Source organism: Coregonus lavaretus, assembly GCF_964263955.1.
Source record: "Coregonus lavaretus genome assembly, chromosome: 29".
NCBI classification, from domain to species: domain Eukaryota; kingdom Metazoa; phylum Chordata; class Actinopteri; order Salmoniformes; family Salmonidae; genus Coregonus; species Coregonus lavaretus.
In genome coordinates, this window is record NC_140016.1 from 4,529,111 (window position 1) to 4,549,943 (window position 20,833).

Genomic DNA, 20,833 nt, shown 5'->3' on the forward strand with positions numbered 1-20,833 from the left:
CTTGACTTTGTTGTCCTTAAGCCATTTTGCCACAACTTTGGAAGTATGCTTGGGGTCATTGTCCATTTGGGAGACCCATTTGCGACCAAGCTTTAACTTCCTGACTGATGTCTTGAGATGTTGCTTCAATATATCCACAGAATTTTCCTTCCTCATGATGCCATCTATTTTGTGAAGTGCACCAGTCCATCCTGCAGCAAAGCATCCCCACAGCATGATGCTGCCAACCCCGTGCTTCACGGTTGGGATGGTGTTCTTCGGCTTGCAAGCGACCCCCTTTTTCCTCCAAACATAACGATGGTCATTATGGCCAAACAGTTCTATTTTTGTTTCATCAGACCAGAGGACATTTCTCCAAAAAGTACGATCTTTGTCCCAATGTGCAGTTGCAAACCGTAGTCTGGCTTTTTTATGGCGGTTTTGGAGCAGTGGCTTCTTCCTTGCTTAGGGGCCTTTCAGGTTATGTCGATATAGGACTCGTTTTACTGTGGATATAGATACTTTTGTACCTGTTTCCTCCAGCGTCTTCACAAGGTCCTTTGCTGTTGTTCTGGGATTGATTTGCACTTTTCGCACCAAAGCACGTTCATCTCTAGGAGACAGAACTCGTCTCCTTCCTGAGCGGTATGACGCTGCTTGGTCCCATGGTGTTTATACTTGCGTACTATTGTTTGTACAGATAAACGTGGCACCTTCAGGCATTTGGAAATTGCTCCCAAGGATGAACCAGACTTGTGGAGGTCTACAATTTTCTTTCTGAGGTCTTGGCTGATTTCTTTTGATTTTCCCATGATGTCAAGCAAAGAGGCACTGAGTTTGAAGGTAGGCCTTGAAATAGATCCACAGGTACACCTCCAATAGACTCAAATGATATCAATTAGCCTATCAGAAGCTTCTAAAGCCATGACATCATTTTCTGGAATTTTCCAAGCTGTTTAAAAGCACAGTCAACTTAGTGTATGTAAACTTCTAACCCACTGGAATTGTGATACAGTGAATTATAAGTGAAATAATCTGTCTGTAAACAATTGTTGGAAAAATTACTTGTGTCATGCACAAAGTAGATGTCCTAACCAACTTGCCAAAACTATAGTTTGTTAACAAGAAATCTTTGGAGTGGTTGAAAAACGAGTTTTAATGACTCCAAACTAAGTGTATGTAAACTTCTGGCTTCAACTGTATATAGGAGTAGAGCCTCTACTACATAAAGGGGAGATTTTACCATAGAAATATAATTACTAGATCAGACAAAGCCCCTCGAACCATACCTCAGAACATCAATGTCCGTTCTAGTAATTCTGATTCTATAGATTTTGGCTCATATAAATAAAATAACTAGATCAGCAAAGCCCCTTCAGACTATGCCTCAGAATGGGAATGTCTACTCTTATTCATTTTATCTCAATAATATGACTTACCCGTGTCAGGATCTTTGGCGTAGATGACAGCGATGGGTGTCCTGACGGTGGTGTTGTCGAACACGGTGACTTCATAGTGGTTGTTGGAGAACTTGGGAGGGTTGTCGTTCATATCCTGGATCATGAGTAAAATGTCTGCCTGGCAGGAGCGGCCTCCGCCATCCGTGGCTTTAACTACGAGATCATACTCCATCACCTTCTCCCGGTCCAACTGGTCCAGGGTGAACAACTCCCCTGTCACAGATAAGAAGAACAAATACTTAGATGAATATATAGATGGACTTAACTTATTGCTTCTAGATCCTAGTGGAGCAGAGGGCCTCACATACAGTAGAGTACATGTTAGATGGAGATATACAGTGAGGGAAAAAAGTATTTGATCCCCTGCTGATTTTGTACGTTTGCCCACTGACAAAGACATGATCAGTCTATCATTTTAATGGTAGGTTTATTTGAACAGTGAGAGACAGAATAACAACAAAAAAATCCAGAAAAACGCATGTCAAAACTGTTATGAATTGATTTGCATTTTGATGAGGGAAATAAGTATTTGACCCCCTCTGCAAAAACATGCCTTAGTACTTGGTGGCAAAACCCATGTTGGCAATCACAGAGGTCAGACGTTTCTTGTAGTTGGCCACCAGGTTTGCACACATCTCAGGAGGGATTTTGTCCCACTCCTCTTTGCAGATCTTCTCCAAGTCATTAAGGTTTCGAGGCTGACGTTTGGCAACTCGAACCTTCAGCTCCCTCCACAGATTTTCTATGGGATTAAGGTCTGGAGACTGGCTAGGCCACTCCAGGACCTTAATGTGCTTCTTCTTGAGCCACTCCTTTGTTGCCTTGGCCGTGTGTTGTGGGTCATTGTCATGCTGGAATACCCATCCACGACCCATTTTCAATGCCCTGGCTGAGGGAAGGAGGTTCTCACTCAAGATTTGATGGTACATGGCGCCGTCCATCGTCCCTTTGATGCGGTGAAGTGGCCTGTCCCCTTAACAGAAAAACACCCCCAAAGCATAATGTTTCCACCTTCATGTTTGACGGTGGGGATGTTGTTCTTGGGGTCATAGGCAGCATTCCTCCTCCTCCAAACACGGCGAGTTGAGTTGATGCCAAAGAGCTCGATTTTGGTCTCATCTGACCACAACACTTTCACCCAGTTCTCCTCTGAATCATTCAGATGTTCATTGGCAAACTTCAGATGGGCCTGTATCTGTGCTTTCTTGAGCAGGGGGACCTTGCGGGCGCAGCAGGATTTCAGTCCTTCACGGCATAGTGTGTTACCAATTGTTTTCTTGGTGACTATGGTCCCAGCTACCTTGAGATCATTGACAAGATCCTCCCGTGTAGTTCTGGGCTGATTCCTCACCATTCTCATGATCATTGAAACTCCATGAGGTGAGATCTTGCATGGAGCCCCAGGCTGCGGGAGATTGACAGTTCTTTTGTGTTTCTTCCATTTGCGAATAATCACACCAACTGTTGTCACCTTCTCACCAAGCTGCTTGGCAATGGTCTTGTAGCCCATTCCAGCCTTGTGTAGGTCTACAATCTTGTCCCTGACATCCTTGGAGAGCTCTTTGGTCTTGGCCATGGTGGAGAGTTTGGAATCTGATTGATTGATTGCTTCTGTGGACAGGTGTCTTTTATACAGGTAACAAACTGAGATTAGGAGCACTCCCTTTAAGAGTGTGCTCCTAATCTCAGCTCGTTACCTGTATAAAAGACACCTGGGAGCCAGAAATCTTTCTGCTTGAGAGGGGGTCAAATACTTATTTCCCTCATTAAAATGCTAATCAATTCATAACATTTTTGACATGTGTTTTTCTGGATTTTTTTATTGTTATTCTGTCTCTCACTGTTCAAATAAACCTAACATTAAAATTATAGACTGATCATGTCTTTGTCAGTGTGCAAACATACAAAATCAGCAGGGGATCAAATACTTTTTTCCCTCACTGTATAGTCTATGTATAGATGAAAACTGGCTGTTGGTGGTGGGAAAAAACACTGAGATCTATATCAAAATGGTGGGAAAGAACACTGAGATCCATATCAAAATGGTGGGGAAAAACACTGAGATGTATATCAAAATAGTGGGAAAAAACACTGAGATGTATATCAAAATGGTTGGGAGAACACTGAGATGTATATCAAAATGGTGGGAAAAAACACTGAGATGTATATGAAAATAGTGGGAAAAAACACTGAGATGTATATCAAAATAGTTGGGAAAACACTGAGATGTATATTAAAACTGTGGGGAAAAACACTAAGATGTACAGTACCAGTCAAAAGTTTGGACACACCAACTCATTCCAGGGTTTTTCTTTATTTTTACTATTTTCTACATTGTAGAATAATAGTCAAGACATCAAAACTATGAAATAACACATATGGAATCATGTAGTAACCAAAAAAGTGTTAAACAAATCTAAATATATTTTTATATTTGAGACTCTTCAAAGTAGCCACCCTTTGCCTTGATGACAGCTTTGCACACTCTTGGCATTCTCTCAACCAGCTTCATGAGGTAGTCAACTGGAATGCATTTCAATTAACAGGTGTGCCTCGTTAAAAGTTAATTTGTGGAATTTCTTTCCTTCTTAATGCGTTTGAGTCCATCAGTTGTGTTGTGACAATGTAGGGGTGGTATACAGATGATAGCCCTATTTGGTAAAAGACCAAGTCCATATTATGGCAAGAACAGCTCAAATAAGCAAAGAGAAACAACAGTCCATCATTACTTTAAGACACGAAGGTCAGTCAATCCGGTAAATTTCAAGAACTTGAAGTTTCTTCAAGTGCAGTCGCAAAAACCATCATGCGCTATGATGAAACTGGCTCTCATGAGGACCGCCACAGGAAAGGAAGACCCAGAGTTACCTCTGCTGCAGGGGATAAGTTCATTAGATTGCAGCCCAAATAAATGCTTCACAAAGTTCAAGTAACAGACACATCTCAACATCAACTGTTCAGAGGGGACTGTGTGAATCAGGCCTTCATGGTCGAATTGCTGCAAAGAAACCACTACTAAAGGACACCAATAAGAAGAAGAGACTTGCTTGGGCCAAGAAACACGAGCAATGGACATTAGACCTGTGGAAATCTGTCCTTTGGTCTGATGAGTCCAAATTTGAGATTTTTGGTTCCAACCACCATGTCTTTGTGAGACACGGAGTAGGTGAACGGATGATCTCCACATGTGTGGTTCCCACTGTGAAGCATGGAGGAGGAGGTGTTATGGTGTGGGGTGCTTTGCTGGTGACACTGTCTGTGATTTATTTAGAATTCAAGGCACTCTTAACCAGCATGGCTGCCACAGCATTCTGCAGCGATACGCCATCCCATCTGGTTTGTGCTTAGTGACACTATCATTTGTTTTTCATTGGGACAATGATCCAAAACACACTTCCAGGTTGGGATATTTGCTGGTGACACTGTCTGTGATTTATTTAGAATTCAAGGCACACTTAACTAGCACGGTTATTTGTTTAACACTTTTTTGTGTACTACATGATTCCATATGTGTTATTTCATAGTTTTGATGGTCTTCACTATTATTCTACAATGTAGAAAATAGTAAAAATAAATAAAAACCCTTGAATGAGTAGGTGTGTCCAAACTTTTGACTGGTAGTGTATATCAAAATGGTGGGGAAAAACACTGAGATGTATAGTATATCAAAATTATGGGAAAAGGGGCCAGACAGTAGGCCTTTGCATTCTTTAAAAATAGCGTCACAGTTTACAAAATATTTACTGAATTCTATCAAGAAGGAAACAATGAGAAGTACAAATAAATCACAAAATGTTTACATTTCTGGTAGTCATTCACCATACTACCAGCGCCATACCATTACTTTGGGTTGAAGAGCATATCAAAGCATCTCTTAGCATATATGTAACGTGAAAGGACAAATTCTTGAGATTATGAGCCCTGATTGGCTTACAATAATGAAGATAGATTGATGATAGGCTAGTGCTATGACAAACAGGAAGTATGATGAAAAGCCAAAGAACCAAACATGGAAAAAACATGTGGTGGTCTGACAGTGCACCATCTTGTCTTCTTGAAGACCTCAGTTTAAGTATTTTGTAAGAATGGAGATGTTATCTCTCAACCCAAACAAATAACGGATTTCACTTAGGGCCTCTTTTTGTTTACACCCCAAATAACAGTTGTCTCTAACCTGTCTTTTGATCAAGATGGAACTTGTCTGCGTTGGGGCCGTGGAGGGTGTAGGACATTTGTCCGTTGGTGCCGATGTCTGGGTCCGACGCTGAAACCTTCAGTATGAACATGCTTGACGGGGAATTCTCCATGACAACCTCTGTGTACAGCAACTGGAAAGAAACATCGATAGTTAGCTTCACCTTAGGTCAAATTGCAGTTGTTGACATTAGGCATTTTATCCATGCTTAGGCAGGAATACTGCTCATGTATGTGTTATGTATGTATGAACTGTTATAAAGTCCTTATGTAGGTACAACGTGTTACCGCTCTGCATGTATGTAGTATATCATCTACAGGGATCTAAATATATACCGTAGTGTCATGGCCGACTGACGTACCTGCTCACACAGAGGACTGTTATCGTTGATGTCTAGAACATGGACCTCTACTGTGGCAGGGGCCTCGAATCTCCCGTCGGTAACTGTTATCTTCAGGGAGTACTTATCTTTATCTTCGCGGTCAAGGGACTCTTTGAGGACCAGCACCCACTCCTCTCCCTCTTGCACAACGGAGAACTGGGCCAATGGGTCTCCATCTAAGGAAAAACATTTGAACGCTATAAATGGAATGTCAACGCTACCCGGAGACCTATATGGGTTTGATCATAACCACCACATCATTCTTCCTGTCAATGTAGTCACTTTTACACTTAGAATAAACCATTATAGAAGATATATTGTTCTGTTATAATGAGCCATTATAGAAGATATATTGTTCTGTTATAATGAGCCATTATAGAAGATATATTGTTCTGTTATAATGAGACATGACTATAGAAGATATATTGTTCTGTTATAATGAGCCATTATAGAAGATATATTGTTCTGTTATAATGACACATGACTATAGAAGATATGTTGCTCTGTTTCTTATTTAAATGTTGTTCATAATGCTGATAGACCTGAGAAAACTACCATTCAACTACTTCAAAAAGTGTATGTGATCAATCATTCAATCAATCAAATTAATCAATCAACAAGACTCACCTGTGATGTAGCACGTGATCTGCCTGTTCTCTTTAGTCACATCCATATCAACGGTCGTCAGGCTCACGATGACCTCCCCAGGCCTAGTGTTCTCCATGACAGACCCATGGTACACGTCCTCCGTGAACCGAGGAGGGTTGTCGTTCTCGTCAGTCACCGTCACCTCCACTAGAACCGAGGACGAGAGCTTAACCATCCCACCGTGGTCAGTAGCCACCACTGTGAAGCTGTAGTGCTGTGTCGTCTCACTGTCCGTTTCTCTCAGAGTAGTTATCCAACCGCTCTCACTGTCGATGGAGAAGACATTGGTGATGTCATCGGGTTCGGCTTCCAAGGTGTAGGTCACCTGTCCATTGGTGTCCTGGTCAGGGTCGTTGGCAGTCACCTGGACGGATTAATTAATTAATGGATTAATTAATTAACTAAACTGTTATTGCCCTAAAAGAGAATTTGATTTGCACATCATGAACACAGAAATCATAAAGAATTGCACACAACACTCAAGTACAAAAATATAAGATCAATGAAAAAAATATATCTGAAAAAAAACATACCTGGATGACGGTGGTTCCTGGTGGCATGTTCTCAGCCAGGAAGGCCTTGTAAGGGTTGGCCTCGAACACCGGCACGTTGTCATTCACATCCTGGACCTGGATGCTGACCGACACCAGCGAGGCTACGTCGGTCCCGTTGTGGTTGCCTTGAGCAATAACATCTATCTGATACCACTTGGTCTTCTCGTGGTCGATGCTCTTCTGGACGAGTAGAGTACCGCTCTCTTTATCCAGAGCAAACACTCTGTCTCTGTTACTCTCCACAGTGTTGCCATTGACCAGGCTGTAGATGACTGGCATATCGGAGTCGGCCTTGATCGTCCCGATCTCTGTTCCCATAGAGATGTCCTCGGCTGCAGAGAAGGTGTACAGCGGCTCGGAGAACTTCGGAAGAGGGACCTCAGGTGGGACTACTTTCACCTGCACCGGAACCGTGGAGTTGTAGAACGGTAATCCGCCATCCCGAGCCTTGACTTTGAAGTTGAATATCTTGTTCTCTTGACCTATCAGGCTCTCTTTGACGCTGACAATGCCAGTGAAGGGGTTGATCTCGATGATGTCCTCGGTCACTTCCTCTGTTTCGTCCACGGTGTAGGTGACGTCAGCATTTTTGCCGTCGTCTGCGTCGTACGCCATTATCTGAATCACGGGAGAGCCTTTGTTTACAGTAGACTGGATTGAGACCTGATACTCTGACGCTTTGAACTGAGGGGCATTATCATTCTCATCTGTCAGGATAATCTTCACAGTGCAGAACGCTACTTTCCCTCCGCCATCTTTAGCCATCACCTTGACGGCGATCACTCTTTGGGATGGGTTCTCGCGATCTAAAGGTTGAGATGTTACGATCTGTCCATTCTTGTCTATGGAGAATTTCTCATCTGCCAGTTTATTGATGATGGTGTAGTCCACGCTGCCGTAAGGTCCATCGTCAGGGTCTATGGCGGCCAGGCGAATCACACGTGTTCCAGCCTCAGCGTTCTCAGCTAGTTCCGCCTCGTAGATGTTCTTGTTAAAATAGGGGCTGTGTTTATTAGTGTTCATCATATCAATGATCACAGGGGCTGTATTCTGGAAAACGCCATCTGACACAGCTACGGTGAGGTTGTAGAATGGGTCCACATTTCTCTTGCAGACATTAGAAAAGGAGATAATCCCAGAGGATTCGTTGATGGCGAAGTATCTTCCCTCATTACCCGAGAGGATCTTATACTGTAGATTGTTAAAGTCTCTGGTGTCGGGGTCCGAAGCTTGGATTTTTATGACGATGTGGCCACATTTGGCCATTTCATCCAGTGTTGCCTGATAGTGGGGCTTGGAGAAGTTTGGAGGGTTATCGTTGACATCGGTTACGTTAACAATGACATAGGCTTCGCTGCTCAATGGGTTTGTGCCATTATCTATGGCTTTGATCTTTAACTGGAAGTGCTTCGTGTTCTCATAGTCCAACACCTGTGTCGTAATAATTAGACCACTCTGGGGATCTATCTCAAAGAAGTCTGTTTCATTTTCCCCCGTCCGCAAAATATGGAAAGTTATGTCTTTATTTCTGCCCGAGTCTCTATCTGTGGCTGATATCTGTAAAACAGACGTGCCTATGGGTAATCCTTCAGGCATATCTACTGTGTCAGTCAGCTTGGAGAAGACTGGAGGGTTATCGTTAACATCTTCAACCTCTATTTCGACAGCAGCCACTGAATAGGAGCCTGTCACAGTGTCAGTGGCTCGGACCGTCAATAGATGCATTGTCTGGCTCTCATAGTCTAATAAATCAGTGACACTCAACACTCCTGTTTTAAAATCTATGTGAAAGTGTTTTGATGCGTTCTCCTCTTCCAGATTGTAAATAAGCCGGTATCCCTCAGGGTTTCTTGCTTGTACATGCAAGATGGTGGTGAAGGGAGATATGTTTTCAGGGACTTTCAGAGGATAGAGCAAAGTCTGAAAAATGGGGTTGGTGCGATTTCTCACCGTGATACTCAGCTCTTCTGAAACGGTCCAACTGGGCAAGCCCTCGTCTGTGGCCAGGACAGTCAGGGTATATTTATTTGTAGCTTCAAAGTCTATAGGCCGCTGAAGGGACACGTCACCAACATAAGGGTCTATCCTAAACAGATCAAAATCTTCCTCCAACAAGTACATAATTGAGCCATTTTCTCCAAGATCACTGTCGGAGGCCATCACTTGAAAGATTACATCTCCTGGGTCTGTGTCTTCAGAGATCATCATGGAGTGAGGCAGGTTCAAGAACCTTGGTGGATTGTCATTGACGTCAACTATGTAAACGTTGACATGGGTTATTGCCCTGCGAGGGGGGCTCCTCATGTCTCTCACCTCCACCACTATGTCATAGACATCCTGCTCCTCTCTGTCGAAGGGGACGCCGGTGGTCTCAAGCACCCCTGATGTTGGGATTATAGAAAACCGTCCCATTGGGTTCAATACAGAGTAAATCAGAGGCTCGTTCAAGTAGCTACCTGAAGCTCTCAACACAGCTAACGTTTTGACCGGTGTCGAGTTCTCCACAATGGTGGCTGCATACAATCCCTGCTCAAATTCAAGATGGCCGCCTGCTGTTATGTTGGTGATGTTTATCTTAACTGTGGCAAGGTCTTTGTACAGGCCGTCAGAGGCTTTGACCAGCAGCTGGTAAAAGGATTTAAACTCTGAAACATTGTATACAGAGATAGCACCAGTGGAAGGATGAATGAGAAAAGCATGTTGAAGGTTGCCCTCTGTGATGCTGTATGAGACAGCTGAATCTGCATCTTGTGCCGTGACCCGTACAACCTCCATCTCTCTGACAGGAGGGAAGATGATGGACGACTCGTACACCGGCGTAGCGAATTTGGGGGAACAGTCATTGAAATCCAGGACAAGGATGGTGACTCTGGCTGGCTCCGCTGCGTACAGCGACCGTTCCCCTGAGTCCCGTACCTGAATGCTGAAGCGAAACTCAGGTGTTTCTTCAAAGTCCACCTCAGATATCACAGAGATTGTACCCATGCTGGGATCTATCTTGAAGACTTTCATCGCTTCCGGTTCCAGGATTTGGAAGACTAGGAGAGAGTTAGAGTCCCTGTCGGCATCGGAGGCTCGTATCACCAGAGGTGTGTTGCTCTCCCCCATCACCATGCTGTTTATGTGAGCAGACTCACTAATCTGGCCATGGAATATCTCCTGGAGGAACACCGGAGGGTTATCATTCTCATCTATCACATAGACGTAAACAACCGTATCTGACGAGGCTCCTGCCAAGGTGCTGGCACGCACTTTGAGTCTGTACGAGAAACATTCCTCGAAGTTGAGGCTCGTTTGGACAGAGAGAACTCCGGAGTCTGCATTGATGTGGAAGGTTCCGTTAGGGTCTCCATCTTTGATGCTGTAGTGGACTGAAGATGGGCTGGCTGCAGAGACAGTGATCACGGGAGTTCCCAGAGGACTGGCTTCACTGACTTCTGAGAAGTACTCATCAGAGGGGAACCTGGGAGAGAGAAGATAGAATGGTTTTTATTAACAATTAGTAAAGCAGTACATAATATCAAGAGTAGCTGAAGTTGAATTATTTGATGCAATTTACAAATTAAAACCTTTAAGAACTATCAAACAACATAATACTAGTTTAAATACATATTAACCTGGGAGGGGTTCTGTCTGATAGCAGGACGGTGATGGAGACAGAACAGAGGTCGCTGTGCTGGGGGAAACCCTGGTCTGTGGCCTTCACTGTCAGATGAAACTGCTCCTGGGGTAGGTTGTCCAGAGGCTTGGCGACAGTGATACTCCCCAGCTCGCCATCGATGTCAAAGGTGTTGTCGACATTCCCTGTAAAGACGAACAATGACCAAATACAAATTAACAAATTATTTCACAAACAGATATTTTTGTGTATAGAATGTTTTATTGTCAACACATTTGCCTATATGTGAGTGTTCAACCAAGTAAAAATAATTCTCAAAGAATGCTTTAAGAATAGAATGTACTTATAAAAGAATGCTAAAAATAGATAATCACACTTGAAGATTTTTCATAATTCAAATCCCTCATAATCTACCCTCATAATCTCAGATCTGTGTTGTACCTGAGTGAACGGAGTAGATAATCTGAGCGTTGCTCCCAACGTCCTTATCCAGAGCCTTGACACGCAGCACCTCTGTCCCAGCCGCAGCCTGATTGGTGATAGTGCCCTCATAGTCGGCTGCCATGAAGGCAGGAGAGTGGTCGTTGCAGTCCTCCACGTGAACCACTGCCTTCACAAAGTTTCTTTTCACTGGGATCTCCTGATCTCGAACCTATGGAGTTCAAGGAGAATGGTGAGAGCAGGACAGTGTAGGGACGATAACTTCATCCAACTCAAATTCCTAGATAACCAGAAGAAAAAAAAGGATTGCTATAATCTGACAGAGAGTACTTTGTGAAACGGTTATGATAGATACGCTGTACTTTAGGTCCTCATGTTTTCAATGTAAAGGGAGATGAAAAAGGAAACATCACTAAAAACATAAACAACATTACCATCACAATGAGCGTGTGCACAGAAAGCTTCTCATGGTCCAGCTGCTCAGTCATGACCAGCACACCACTCTTGGGGTCCAGATGGAAGTCCTTCAGGCTGTCTGGATGGACGCTGCTGTGGAGGGAGTAGATGAGTTTGCTGTTGCTGTCTCGGTCCTGAGCAGAGATTTGGAGGATGTCCTTCCATGGAGAGGTGTCTTCTGGCACTCTGACCTCGTAGATCGACTTCATGAACATGGGTCGATGCTCATTCATGTCCAGCACACGGATATATGCCTAGGAGAGAGACAGACAGACAGACAGACAGACAGACAGACAGACAGACAGACAGACAGACAGACAGACAGACAGACAGACAGACAGACAGACAGACAGACAGACAGACAGACAGACAGACAGGAAGAGCAATTTAATCTAAAGTTTTACAATAACTACTAATTTACCATGTATTTCATATGTGCATCACCTGTGTGGTTGCGACCTGATGCCCGTCTGTAACCTGTACAGTCAGATTATAGTTGGACTTCTTCCCTGCATCCAGAGGCCTGGCGATCACGATGCTGCCTGTGTTCCTCTCAATGTCAAAGTCCTGCTCCTCATCACCCCCTGGGAGAGAACAACACAGTAGATAGGAGATGGTGAAAATCAATCAACATCATTCAATCAACAGTGGCTTCCTTCTGGCCACTCTACCATAAAGGCCTGATTGTTGGAGTGCTGCAGAGACGGTTGTCCTTCTGGAAGGTTCTCCCATCTCCACAGGAACTCTGGAGCTCTGTCAGAGTGACCATCGGGTTCTTGGCCTCAATGGAAGCCTTCACAGAGTCTCTCAGGTTGTTTGGCTTCGTAAGTGTCCGTCACTGAGATTGGCCCCACTGGCTTTATGGGAGGAGGGAGTGAGTGAGAGCCCATATGGAAGTTGTGACACACAGGTGTGTCATTCAGAACCATAATGACTTGGCTGTGGTTGGAGGATCATTCTTTCGACAGATGGACCTGTGAGCAGCTGTTTGGAGCGTCCACTGGAAATGGAGTTTGCCCAGTCAGGACAGGTGGAAAAGACAAGAACACCAACAAAACATCCCAAAACTACTGAGTGGGGTTAATACCTAATTTCACCCCTTTGAATGCGTGTGAATTACGGAACATGAGCTAAGAGGCCTCACTGATCATGGCCACAAACACGCGTACTGTATTGCACCCTCAACAGTTTAGAAGCATTACTCCCTGTGCATAATACGCCTCCTTTTACTGAGAGAAAAAAATTAACAATCTGCCAGTATGGGGCTCCCGAGTGGCGCGGCGGTCTAAGGCACTGCATCTCAGTGCTATAGGCGTCACTACAGACCGAGTGGCGCGGCGGTCTAAGGCACTGCATCTCAGTGCTTGAGGCGTCACTACAGACACCCTGGTTCGATTCCAGGCTGTATCACAATCCGGCCGTGATTGGGAGTCCAATAGGGCGGCGCACAATTGGCCCAGCGTCGTCCGGGTTTGGCCGGGGTAGATAATAAATAAATAAGAATTTGTTCTTAACTGACTTGCCTAGTTAAATAAAAAAAATAAAAAAAACGAAACATCGTCATCCTCCCATGCTCAGCCACGTATGTATTAATGACAGAAAACAAGGTTGCAGCAAAAGGTTGCCCCCTGTGTCCAAGTGTTCCAGAATAAGTGTAACACAATTGTTTAAGGGGGAACATTTGGCAGCGACATGCTTTGAACAGACGCCGAGAACAGTAGGGGTAAAGCTCATGCTTGTTTAGCCAGATGGTGTTTATTAAGAAATACATGCACCTTTTCAAGGCTCACACGACTCCATTTTAAACAAGCTTTTCCTTTTAATATCACCGGTGGGACAACATGAAAATATGACATAAAAAAAAAATGTCACTTCTCCCAACAAAATGAATAATTATTATTGAATAATTAATCAAATGTTTAGATTTCTAGTTGGTGCTTTTGCAGCGTAAAAAAAAAAACGCTGGTTGATGTTTATTGTCATGAGTCTTCCCACTGGGCACAGACGTCAATTCAATGTCTATTCCACGTTGGTTCAACGTAATTTCATTGAAATTATGTGTAAACAATGTTGATACAACCAGTGTGTGCCCAATGGGTTGTCCTGGAGGCAGAACTGAGCGATTTCCCCTTAGATAGGCCAGATGCAAAGTCAAAATTGGCTATATTGTCCAAACAATTGTTTTTTTGTCTTAATTTAAGGTCAGGGTTAGGCATAAGGGTTAGCAGTGTGATTAAGGTTAGGGTTAAGGTTAGGATTAGGTTTAAAATCAGATTTTATGAATTTGTTGCCAGCTAGTGACTGCTCTGTAAATCTGCCTTTAGAACAAGATTCATGATGAAAAACATGAACCTGCAGGGAAGAAACCATCCAATGTATCCGATGCCCAGATTAAAAATATTGACAGAGGCTTTGAAAGAGACGGAGGATAAATAGATTGTTTGTTTCAATATATAATGTGTTGACCAGCTGAAGAGTAGAAAAGCAGCAATCGAAGAACAAGTCAAATGAAAAGCTGAAGATCTCAACAGGATAGAATTGCATTGTCTGCCACATTTAGCCATCAAGTGCTTTTCGAGGCTAAATTACCATGGTTGAGTGCATTCGGGAAGTATTCAGATCCCTTGACTTTTTCCACATTTTGTTACATTACAGCCTTATTCTAAAATGGATTCAATATAATTTGTTCTTCATCAATTTACACACAATACCCCATAATGACAAAGCAAAAACAGATTTTATATAGCAAATTAATAAATAACAAAAAACAAAACTGAAATATCACATTTACATAAGTATTCAGACCCTTTACTCAGTACTTTGTTGAAGCACCTTTGGCAGCGATTACAGCCTCAAGTCTTCTTGGGTATGACGCTACAAACTTGGCACACCTGTATTTGGGGAGTTTCTCCCATTGTTCTCTGCAGATCCTCTCAAGCTCTGTCAGGTTGGATGGGGAGCGTCACTCCACAGCTATTTTCAGGTCTCTCCAGAGATGTTCGATCGGGTTCAAGTCCGGGCTCTGGCTGGGCCACTCAAGGACATCCAGAGACTTGTCCCGAAGCCACTCCTGCGTTGGATGTGTGCTTAGGGACGTTGTCCTGTTGGAAGGTGAACCTTCGCCCCAGTCTGAGGTCCTGAGCGCTCTGGAGCAGGTTTTCATCAAGGATCTCTCTGTACTTTGCTCCGTTCATCTTTCCCTCGATCCTGACTAGTCTCGCAGTCCCTGCCACTGAAAAACATCCCCACAGCATGATGCTGCCACCACCATGCTTCACCGTAGGGATGGTGCCAGGTTTCCTCCAGACGTGACGCTTGGCATTCAGGCCAAAGAGTTCAATCTTGGTTTCATCAGACCAGATTATTTCGTTTCTCATGGTCTGAGAGTCCTTTAGGTGCCTTTTGGCAAACTCCAAGCGGGCCGTCATGTGCCTTTTACTGAAGAGTGTCTTCCGTCTGGCACTCTACCATAAACGCCTGATTGGTGGAGTGCTGCAGAGATGGTTGTCCTTCTGGAAGGTTCTCCCATCTCCACAGAGGAACTCTGGAGCTCTGTCAGAGTGACCATCGGGTTCTTGGTCACCTCCCTAACCAAGGCCCTTCTCCCCCGATTGCTCAGTTTGGCTGGGCGGCCAGCTCTAGGAAGAGTCTTGGTGGTTCCAAACTTCTTCCATTTAAGAATGATGGAAGCCACTGTGTTCCTGGGGACCTTCAATACTGCAGAAATGTTTTGGTACCCTTCCCCAGATCTGTGCCTCGACACAATCCTGTCTCGGAGCTCTACGGACAATTCCTTCGACCTCATTACCTGGTTTTGGCTCTGACATGCACTGTCAACTGTGGGACCTTATATAGACAGGTGTGTGCCTTTCCAAATCATGTCCAATTAATTGAATTTACCACAGGTGGATTACAATCAAGTTGTAGAAACATCTCAAGGATGATCAATGGAAACAGGATGCACCTGAGCTCAATTTCGAGTCTCATAGCAAAGTGTCTGAATACTTATGTAAATAAGGTATTTCTGTTTTTATTTATTTATACATTTGCAAACATTTCTAAAAACCTGTTTTTGCTTTGTCATTATGAGGTATTGTGTATAGACTGATGAGAAACATGTTTTACTTTATCAATTTTAGAATAAGGCTTTAACGTAACAAAATGTGGAAAAAGTCAAGGGGTCTGAATACTTTCCAAATGCACTGCATGTCCCACCACAAAGCTTTGCTTTCATTGGAATATTTTCACAAACACATTTATGCAGCAGAAATTTTAATAATATAGTGTTATTTTAAAGTGCTACCGTACTTGATGTTTGGGATCAATCCTTCTTTTTTCCAAGTTAATCAAAGTTAATTTAATTGTGAAAGAGCTAGACTAATACTTTAGCAAAGTTTAGCAGCATGTTTTGACACAGGGCCATGTAAGGCAGATGACCCATCAGAGTTAGACTCTATCTGTCCTGTAGTGTCCTGGCCCTTCATCTGAGGAAATATGGCTCTGTTCTCCCCTTGCTGGGGTGTAGGGCACGCACACACACACACACACACACACACACACACACACACACACACACACACACACACACACACACACACACACACACACACACACACACACACACACACACACACACACACACACAAACGCACACACACACACACACACACTGGGCCCCTGCCTCTAGCTGAGGTGTTATCTGCCACACTGAGACCAGGCCTGCTGCTCTGTTCAACAGCAGAGTGACATGAACTCAATCTACTACCATCATAGTTTACATGGTGCAATCTTTTGACGGGTCATGTTTTGTCTTGCCTTTAAGGACATGCCGATAATGTGTGAAACGTTCACATATCATCTTCATTTTGACTCATCCCATAATAAAACAGCTACTTTCACGGTAACGTTACTCTAAGCCTTTACTGTGTCAACTAACATAACTATTGCTATAGCAACATCAAATTACACAAATCTGATCATATTTTCCAGGATGTTAGTTTCTATAAAATAGGCTGTAATTCTACACACTGAAAAACACTTAGCTGTACTTTGGTCCATATCATCTACACACAACATACAGCTCACGTCCACACATCAGAGTTAACGGTGTTAGTGCTGACCTGTGATGTCATACCACAGCAGCCTCTGTGTCTCTGTGAGGATGATCCCCACCATGTGAGTGACAGGATCCGTCTCCATGACAGCGAAGGTGAAGTGTGGCTCGTCAAACGTCAACGGCTCGGAGGTGGGCGTCGGCTTGGGGATCCACTCTACGTCGAGGCGGACTGTTGACGACCTCGCCGGGCTCCCGCGGTCCTCTGCTTTGATCTGACAGAGGGAAGGGATGGGGTGGAGAGGACATGCTAATGTTATTGAACTGGTGTGGATCTTTGCGTTACTCATCACAGTACATGAGAACATGACAGGGTTGGTGTTCATCACAATGGTGTTCACATGCAACTTCACATGCAAGTTTACACTCTCCCTGCATGTGAATGAGAGCCATGAAAGAAGACGTGGTTGTATTTGTTTAAGGATAGCAGGTGTCCTACAGAGTGCTCCACCACTGTGTGTGGTTGTGAAAAGCAGAAGGATCTGTGGAACATGTAACTATGTGGTTGTATTATGATCTATGGTCCACCTACCGTGAGGATGCTGTAGTTGCCTGCTGTGAAGTCCCTCCGTGCCGTCACCACCCCAGTGTCTGGATGGATCTCAAACCTCTCGTCCTGGTTGTCCTGGAGACTGAAGGTGACCTCAGCATTAGGCCCTTCATCGTCGTCCTGGGCAACCATCCGGCACACCTCCACCTGTGGCTCTGCCCCCTGACGCCTGTGTTGCTCAGGCAGTTTGACCTGGAAACAATCAATGAATCACCCAGTCACATTTATTTATAAAAGCCCTTTATTACATCAGCAGTGGTCAGAAAGTACTTTAATAGTAAGTGGGGCTGAATGGCATCCTAATCCCTAAATAGTGCACTACTTTTTATCAGATCCCTACACGGTCCTAGTAAGAAGTAGTGCACAATGGCTTTTGACCAATCAAGATCAGCTCTGAGAAAGATATGATGTGAAAAGATCTGATGTGATTGGTGAAAAAAATCAATTAGTGGAAAGAATATCAGAATTGGGCTGCCTGTATGAACGCAGACTATGTAGGGAATAGGGTGCCATTTGGGACGCTGACCCGAGACCCCAAAGAACCAGCAGAAGCAGACCTGGAAGAGCTTGTGGTTGAACTGGGGTCTGTTGTCATTCTCATCCAGCACCTGGATGATTACTGTAGAGGTGGAGTGGAGAGCAGGGGCTCCGTTGTCTGACACTATCACCTGAGAGGAGAAGAAGGGGAAGAGGGGTTAGTCCAGTCCTTCTCAAATAGTGGGGCACGCCCCCCTGGGGGGGGCTCGGAGCGATGCTGGGGGTGGGGGGCGCGTGTGACCCCGTGGAACATGCTTTTTTTTGCCGCAGGGAGTAGGTTTTTTTTGCACCGAACAAGAGCACACAGCACAGAGCAGGAGATATGAAGTGCAGATAACAAACCCTTAAGAGACACCATGGAAAAATATTTTACAGGGATGAAAAGAAAGAGAGACGGAGATAATGAGACAAACGTAAGTCTCCCGAAAGCTAAGACGAGGAAATATGACGAAGCGTATGTAGCGCTTGGCTTCACTGTGACTACAGTGGGAGACGAGGAAAGACCGGTATGTTTACTGTGTCTAGAAATGTTGGCAGCGGACAGCATGAAGCCAAATAAATTAAGGAGTCACTTAAAGACATTACAGCCCAATCACGCTGATAAGCCGCTTGAGTTTTTTTCAGCGAAAACGTGCCGAATATAGCCAACAATCGTCCCGCTTTGTGAATGCTACTTCAGTAAACCAGCGAGCACTGTTAGCATCATATAAGGTGGCGTACCGAATTGCTCAGTGCAGAAAACCCCACTCCATAGCAGAGGAGCTGATACTGCCTGCAGCATTAGACATGGTCTCTGTCATGCAGGATGACGCAAGTGCTGCAAAAATAAAGACTATCCCTCTGTCCAATGACACTGTCGCCAGACGTATAGATGACATTGATAACGATCTTAAAGAACAGCTGGTAGATAAACTCAAAGACAAACGTTTTGCCTTACAGTTTGATGAAGCAACTGACACAGCAACAAAGACTGTTTGTTTATCGCTTATGTACGTTTTGACATGACAAACTCCCCGTGTGAGGATCTACTTTTTTGTAAATATATCAGAGACAGAGCCACAGCTGAAGAGCTATTCAAAAAGCTGGACTGCTTCCTGACTGAGAATGGGCTAAAGTGGGAGAACTGCATTGGTGTTTGCAGTGATGGTGCACAGACCACGGCAGGGATGAGAAAAGGACTTTGGGCACTCATCAAGAAGGCCTCACCTAATGCTGAGTGGACACACTGTGTTATACACAGAGAAGCACTGGCATCAAGGCACCTTTCCTCTGAATTAAGTGAGGTTATGACTGACATTGTAGGTGTAGTCAATTTTATAAAGACCAGACCACTAAAAACAAGAGTCTTCTCTGCTATCTGTGAGGAGATGGGAGCTGAACATCAAGCTGTGCTGTTTCACAGTGAAGCAAGGTGGCTGTCACGAGGAAAAGTATTGTCCCGAGTTTTTGAGCTCAGAGAGCAGATAAGAATGTTTTCGGAGCAGGAGCACAAGAACGACCTCGCAGAAAAATTTTGTGATGAGAACTTCCTGGCAAAACTGGCCTACCTGAGTGACATATTTGGAAAGCTAAATGAACTAAATCTACAGCTTCAAGGGAAAGATAAACACCTCCCTCAGGTCACAGACAAGATCAGCTCTTTCACTCGAAAGCTTGCAATGTGGGGCAGGCGACTTGATGATGGAAATATTGATTCATTCGAGAACCTGCATGAATTTGTTGACACTACTGACTATGATGCCACCTCAGTGATTCCATATATTAAGGAGCATATTTCATCACTGATGGGATTCTTTAAAAAGTACTTCCCTGAAAACAGTTCCCAATATGACTGGGTGAGAGATCCTTTCAATGCACCAGCTCCAACTGGTTTCAGCTCTGCAGAGGAGGACCAGTTCATTGATATGACGTCTGACTCCACATTGAGACTGAGGTTCACATCACAGACACTGAGTGAATTCTGGCTGAGTGTAGAGAGGCAGTATCCACTCTTAGGGCAGAGGGCCATGGGCATTCTTCTTCCTTTTGCAACATCTTATCTTTGTGAGACTGGCTTCTCTGCTGTTGCTGCACTGAAGACCAAGTATAGGTCCCAGCTAAACATTGAGCAGGAGCTGAGAATTGCAGTATCATGCTTCAAACCCCGCTTCGAAAAGCTGTGCACTGCAAAACGTGCTCATTGTAGCCATTCATCCTGACTTCCTCATTTTGATTTTAGAAAATCAGCACAAATTGTTTTATTCATTTTTGTTTTATAGGTCAAAGCGTTTCATATATTGTGCTCCTGAGTTAATGTTGCTGATCAATTTGAATGTATTATTATTTATTGATTATATTTCATTTTATTTTTCAGTATCAAATGGTCAAAAAATGTTTACAGTTTAAATAAGGCTGACATTATTTTTTTTTTCAGGCAAATTGATGCACTTTAAGTCTTTTCTGTTACAGACTAAAAAACAATGTTAATAAAGTTATTATTTGTTGTAATAATTGAGAAGCACTGGGTTAGTCTAACAGCAGGATATGGAGGAAGAGGGGTTAGTCTAACAGCAGGATATGGAGGAAGAGGGGTTAGTCTAACAGCAGGATATGGAGGAAGAGGGGTTAGTCTAACAGCAGGATTTGGAGGATTGATTAAGACTTAAATTAATTTATAAAGTTGTATGTATCATAAGTCACATATATTTTGTGAACAATGTTCTTTATCAAGACCACACACATTATGGATCATTTATAGGCTAGTTTAAACTCTCATTATAGGCCTTTTAACGATCTCATAAAAAATGCACGTTGTTTAATAAAAAGCAGTTGTCTCAGTTTCTCACCTCGATACTGTGCTCAGACTTCTGTTCCCGGTCCAGAGAGCTCAGAGTGCTGATGACGCCTAAGAAAATAGAGA

The 20,833-nt window shown here is 43.8% G+C and overlaps 1 protein-coding gene across 1 annotated transcript in view; it reads right to left on the bottom strand.

Moving 5' to 3' along the window:
- The window catches only part of LOC311105189 (protocadherin Fat 2-like), a gene marked incomplete at its 5' end in the record, with an annotated part of 66,973 nt that overhangs the window by 38,803 nt on the left and 7,337 nt on the right, over nt 1-20,833 (bottom strand). The window contains 13 exons of the mRNA XM_084147245.1: nt 1,419-1,652; nt 5,614-5,767; nt 5,996-6,192; nt 6,644-7,028; nt 7,198-10,681; nt 10,836-11,022; nt 11,279-11,489; nt 11,713-11,988; nt 12,179-12,318; nt 16,855-17,062; nt 17,380-17,589; nt 17,955-18,065; nt 20,760-20,818. Coding sequence (XP_084003371.1) covers nt 1,419-1,652; nt 5,614-5,767; nt 5,996-6,192; nt 6,644-7,028; nt 7,198-10,681; nt 10,836-11,022; nt 11,279-11,489; nt 11,713-11,988; nt 12,179-12,318; nt 16,855-17,062; nt 17,380-17,589; nt 17,955-18,065; nt 20,760-20,818 — 5,856 coding nt within the window. The remainder of the gene's footprint in view (nt 1-1,418; nt 1,653-5,613; nt 5,768-5,995; nt 6,193-6,643; nt 7,029-7,197; nt 10,682-10,835; nt 11,023-11,278; nt 11,490-11,712; nt 11,989-12,178; nt 12,319-16,854; nt 17,063-17,379; nt 17,590-17,954; nt 18,066-20,759; nt 20,819-20,833) is intronic.